The following is a 5,964-nucleotide window of genomic DNA, read 5'->3' as shown; positions in this document are numbered from 1 at the left end:
GTGCCTCCGGATGCCTCGGCTGATGCCTCCTCATCTCGCGGTTGCCGTTCCAGACGCCAGTCCTCTGGTCGCCATTCGCACACACCGCACTCTGAGGGTCCCCGCCACCGCTCTCCCAGCGGTGGTCATGGCGGTTGGAGGCGCCGCTCCGCTTCCCCACCACGTGGTGGTTCTGGCTGGTCCCTGGCCCCCCCCCTTGGGCAGGCTTATGGCTGATCTCTGGCTCCTCCCCCTAGACGGGCACACTCTGGCAAGTTTCCCTGGCTGGCCTTGGCAATTTCTCCTCCACGGCTAGACAAGAAGGATGCGGAGACTGCAACTACCCCAGATCCTGCGGATGCTACTGACGGCTGGACTGTTCCTAGTCCGCCTCACATTCCCACTGATGCGTGGGGATTTCCTGATAAAGATGATCCTCCTCCCTCTGCTGGTACTGCCTTGGCAGCATGAGGTTGTTTTAAATGTTTTTTTTTTATGAATAGTTTTTAGTTGCTAGTTGCGGCCATGTTGTTTGCTCCGGCTTCGACCGATTGAACTCATTCGCGGGGTGATCCTGTATCCCCCGGCCCTTTTTTGTGAATTGTAATCTTAGTAAATTTTATTAATTGAAAAGGACTATTCATCAAAAATATATATATAATTTTCAAAAAAAACTATTAAGAAAATAAACATTTTTAAAATGTATGTGTTAAGATATCTACCTATACTAATTAGTAAAGTTTTTTTCGAACGTGTGTAAGAGATGTGGAGTGTGAGGTTAGTTATAAGGGACTATATTGTATTATAACTATGTTAAAAAGTACATACCTTCGTAAGATTTAAACTTAAACTTGAGACCTCTTTTTGACACGTACACATTCTCAATTGAAATAATAAAAATTTATGAAATAAGTTGAAACTGATATGATATTTAGAAGCCTTTCCAATAGACACCACCTCTAAATGTTTGTGTTTAGATTTGTTTAATGTCTTGAAGTTTGTTGCAGCCGCTGCAACCTTAGTTCAAGTGCTTATGATGTCCTCAGCATTTGCCTGACTGACCATGATTATGTACTCAAACTTTTTAATCTATAATAGCTGGCAGTTGTAGTATTTTTTATCTTTGAATTCATTCTGCCTCTGGACTTTCTGCACTAAGTGTACTTAGATGACTTTCTACACTAAATTTACTTAGATTTACAAAGCTTGATGCCTGGTAGTTGCAGGGAGACATTTTCCTTATCTCAGGAGGATTTGCATATGCACGCCTTTTGCTAGTATCTGCTTGTTACCTTTTGGTTTGCCTCTGCCTTGTGACATGGAGTCATATCTCCTTGCCTATCTTCCAAAATAAGAATATCATACACAACTATGAATAGAAATTCTGTTTCGATTAGATTGAAATACATAATAATGAAACAACCATATTTTAGGTAGAAGATTATCAATGCAAAGGCCAGAAAGTTTGCAAGGATAACATGAATTCAGGGCTATATGTGATTTTTATACTCCATTAAAACATGTAAGTAGACTTTGAATCTGATGTCTGATATCCATGTGACAGTGTTGTAACTTAACATCTTTGTTAAAAAAGTTTGAAATTCTTTTTAAAAAAGGGATACACAGACTGGTTAAGAGATTCATACCCATATTAAGAACTAGAAGTCGGATGTAATCAGCATTATTTTTTCATGCAATTCATTGAGAATTACTGGTCACTTCTTCAAATTAAAAGCCCAATCAAACCCTGATAGAAGATAATCAAATAGAACGCAGGTGTTTTGCCTGTCCATCCTATGTCTTAACCAGTTAACGATATCAAATCAACAAAGTTACGACTTGATTTTGGCAAATTCAATTTTGTTCTTCCCATCAAGTTTACCAGAAAAGAAATGCCGTATATAATCTGCACGAATGAATCTTCTGTATTTACAGGGGTGCAGCTCATCTATGAGCTCAAGAGCAGGACCCACTTCCGTCTCCCTGCCTGGACCATAGAACATGGCAATGGAGACTCGATCTCTATCAATGTTTGTGACAGCTCTGTGCTCAATGCTCTTATAGATTCCATTGCTCATCACCTAATTCAAAAAACAAAAATAAGACTTAAGGTTTCACATTTTAACACCCATTTGTTAAACCCAATTAACAAATCATCAATAACGGAGTAGAAAGAGTTCTGTTTTAAAACTTGAAATCTAAAATTCATATAACCAATCATAGCTTGTAAGAAGTAGTTCAAAACTGTACACCCTCAGAAAATGATTAAGAAACAAGGTAACATACTTTGTGAAGTCCTATAGAATGTTTTGCCCTAAATAGTGTTAAAATGTATAATCATTACCTCAAGCATGTCCCCAATATTGATAACCAAGGCACCAGGGATGGGTTGAACAGGAATCCACTGGCCATCCTTACTGATCTGTAGACCCACTGTTTCATCATCCTGTAGCAACACCGTCAAACCATTTCCATCGGAGTGCGGGCCTATGCCTAAAGCCAGATCTGGCCTTGGGCAGGGTGGATAGTAATTCAATCGTATTAGCTGTGCCATTTTCCCACAAATGTTGATGAAACAGTCTGGGCTTAACCCAACATTCTCTGCTAAGAGGCGAAGGACTCTATTGCTAAGCTTTTGAATTTCAACAGCGTATTGATCCACAGTTTCTCTGTAACAAATAAGCGGCGCAATCAGATCAAAATAGAAATGATAGAAGCTATATGGATAGGAAAAGGCTACAAATCAAGTAATTATTTTGAAATGCACAAAAGAAAGAGAATTGAAGAAGTATATTATGTTTTGCATACATTTAGCCATCAGAGAATTCGTGTATAGGAAAAGAGAGAAAATAGAATTTACATGGGAAACAGTTCCATGGCCTTTTTATCAGCACGAGATCAATAAGTTGACAAACCACATCGGCTCAATTTCATCTTCATATGAAAAGAGGGAAAAGTTGAGCATGAGACTGATGCAATACTGCATTATCTTATTAACTGAGAAGCCAAAAATACCCAGTAATGGAAGACAAGAAGTCTCTATCCATTTTGTTATTTGCAAGTCCCCAAACCCCATTCAAGAGTCTCTATGCATTAGAATCTAAACATCATCAGTTGACACAAGAATCTTAATCTCAAAGATAATCTAGGGAGATTTTTCAGGCCAACTAGTAGCTTCTGTAGAAATTTTATCTAAGATGCCTTCTGCTGTAATGTTAGATACAAAGCTTACAAAAACAGGGGCTGTAAGCCTTTCAGCTTAACCAATATTGATGAGCTATAAATCAAGTTGAAATTTACTCAGCACCAGTTTTGGAAAAAGTCCTTATAGTTCCTCAGATGGCACAAGTAGCTAAGTTTTCTACTAATAGCTTATGCAAAATAATTATCTAATGCATTTTCTACTGTTAATGTTAGATACAGAACTTAGAATAACTAGGGCGCTAAGACTAATTTTTTTATGTTACAACTTGATTGATCAGATAAAAACCAAGTTGAAATTTGTCAGCAGCAGTTCTAGGAAAAATCTTTGTAACCCCTCAGATGGCACAATTTGTTGAGTTTTCGCAGTAAATTGCAGTGCACCATACCTTTATCACGTAAAAATAGATTTGGTGCAAAAATTCTGTTAATAATATACCAAGATGTCAATATCTTATGATTACCTCAATTAACAAATATGTGGGTACCTGAAATCCACTGGCTTTGTTGGCCATAGATTCATTTTCCTATTCTCCGGAGGCAGAGTTGTTAAGTACATATTATCTGCCCAGTCGAGGATCTGGTCATCTGAGGTTACAAAGGTCTGACCATAGCCTTCAAGCTCTTGCACTTGGTACTTGAGCTTTTCTTCCAAAGGTAGTTTAATGAAATCCCTCACGACTCCCTTCATTCTTTCCATCAGAGACAAAGGAATTCCATGATTCACAGCCTGTCGCGAAGAAATCCATTAAATCTTAGCAAACGAAACACTTAGGGGGGTAAATATAACTTCCAAAATCATCCCAACATAAGTATAATGCCAATTTATTTTCAAGGAAACAGATCAGATATAGTATGTCACATCACATGGTATCAAGCACAACTGTACGCTACAAAGGAAACCCCAGAAAATTCCATGGTCTAATAAACGAGACGTCTTCCTAAAACCTTAATCTTATACAGAGAGAGAAGGCCTTTTACTGGCCTACTTAGCAAGATTGCCCTGTTTCAATTGTTTTCTTGGGGTTACTTGAAGCAAATGTAAAATCATGTTTTCAGGTTCGTAAAACACTTGTTATGTAAATTCCTACTTTCGAGCAATTGTTAGTCACGAGTCTATTTCATAGTATATAATCAATTTTGGTGTACCCACCTGAAAAAAACCCCATTCCTGGCATGCAATACCCAGTTTTTCCAATTCCTTTTTCCTGCAGAGATCATTAGAATCTCTGAAAAACATTTCCAGATCAATTGTGGGGATATCAAACTCATGGAGAGGAAAGCCATTTGGGCGCTCTTTCTCGGATCTGATATATCTTTGAGGGAGATTGTAAAGGTTCTGAGATGCCAATTCCTGAACAATCGGAACTGAAAACCGTTTTGAAGTTCCATCAGATGGATTGAATACCAGGGCTGAATTATACATGATTTAAAAAAAAATCTAAACAAGCTGCCTTCTTTCTTCTGCCCTCCTGTGTTCAGCCACTGCACTATCAGAAAATGAATATGTCAACTGAGTCAAAAAAGAGATAGTGGAGATTATTGTATAGAGTGCTGAATGTAGATGTGTTTGCCTGTCAAACTGTGTGTCCATGGCCCCACGGAGAGGATGACTGTGACTACTTTTTGTCCCATCACGTTCTAATAAGAAGGTAAAGTTGTATGGTTTTTGTTCGGAAATGAGATGCACATCTCATTAGTATAATAGTTGATAAAGTACAAGTATGCATAGTTGTTCAAAGCATTTCTCTATGCTTATTCTATGTCTATTTAAAATCTACTTAAAAATAAGCAATAAAATGGAAACATACAGTGGTAAAAAAAGAGAAGCATATGATATGGTGAGCATGGAAGTATATATATATATATATAAAGACTTTTAAAATATATATTAATTTTTATAAATTGTACATTAAAAAATGATCGCACCTATTCTTTCATCACTAATGCTTACTAACACTTCCCATTTTTTCATTTTATTAACTTTGAACGTTTTGGCCAACTTGATCATCAATCAAAAACATTTCACAACATTTTAGAACCTCTTTCGAGATTATTATTCATCATTTTCAACCCTTATAAAATAAAATGCATATCATTTTAGAATTGATTCAAAACCAACCTAAATGTCTCAAAATCAATTCAAAATCATTTCAATGTCTTCAAAATCACTTGCATTCAACCTTAAATTAGTTTAGAACATTTCAAAAGAACTTTAATCGATATGAAACATATCAAAATCAAACTTTGAGCACTTTTAACTAATCTTGGGCATTGTCAAGTCCCTTAGTTCTTAGTCAAAACTTGTCAAACCTCATAAAATCAACCTAATCAATCATCTAGAAATCAACCCTCATGCATTGTTGAATATCCCCCAATGCCTTATCAACCTAATTCTTCATCATTTGACATCAAATCAATTTAACCTATCATCATCAATAAATCATTTAGCATTATTGAGTCCCTTTGTGCCTTGTCAACCAAGTTGGTCATCAATCATCATCATTTCGATCATTGACATTATCAAGTCTCTAAGTGTATGATCATGTACTCATCCAATCAATTTAATAGCATTGTGTCACGACCCACCTTGCACAACTCATGTTTTGTAGGAGGTCATCGACACATTCAACTCAATTGACTTGGTCATTAGACATCAACTGACGACTATGAGTTTTGGTTGCTTTGAGTTGTCTAGTTAGGACTTTTAGTCAATATGTTGATCAACTTATAGTTTAGTTAGAGTGTAGTTCAAATATGTGGTTCTGTATTTTGATCTTCATG

At 36.8% G+C, this 5,964-nt stretch overlaps 1 protein-coding gene across 1 annotated transcript; it reads right to left on the bottom strand.

The window, feature by feature from the left end:
* Positions 1-1,630: 1,630 nt before the first annotated feature.
* Positions 1,631-4,724, bottom strand: LOC149558174 (protein LATERAL BRANCHING OXIDOREDUCTASE 1-like). Its single transcript, XM_089832526.1, has 4 exons — positions 4,334-4,724; positions 3,669-3,910; positions 2,324-2,648; positions 1,631-2,060 (listed from the first exon to the last, which is right to left on the bottom strand). The coding sequence occupies exons 1-4, from the start codon at positions 4,604-4,606 to the stop codon at positions 1,812-1,814; spliced, it is 1,089 nt and encodes a 362-aa protein (XP_089688652.1). The 5' UTR covers positions 4,607-4,724; the 3' UTR covers positions 1,631-1,811.
* Between the last annotated feature and the right edge of the window lie 1,240 nt (positions 4,725-5,964).

The sequence above is a fragment of the Cupressus sempervirens genome, chromosome 5 (assembly GCF_028749045.1).
Source record: "Cupressus sempervirens isolate cs-2001-9-10 chromosome 5, ASM2874904v1, whole genome shotgun sequence".
Lineage (NCBI taxonomy): Eukaryota > Viridiplantae > Streptophyta > Pinopsida > Cupressales > Cupressaceae > Cupressus > Cupressus sempervirens.
This window is presented reverse-complemented; position numbering and strand designations above follow the sequence as displayed.

Excerpts from the sequence above, each read along its gene's own strand:
- LOC149558174 (XM_089832526.1), bottom strand. The coding sequence starts at position 4,606 with ATGTATAATTCAGCCCTGGTATTCAATCCATCTGATGGAACTTCAAAA. Across the intron at positions 3,911-4,333 it reads AGGAATGGGGTTTTTTTCAG|GCTGTGAATCATGGAATTCC; the intron begins GTGGGTACACCA and ends TCTTCGCGACAG. Across the intron at positions 2,061-2,323 it reads ATATTGGGGACATGCTTGAG|GTGATGAGCAATGGAATCTA; the intron begins GTAATGATTATA and ends TTTTTGAATTAG.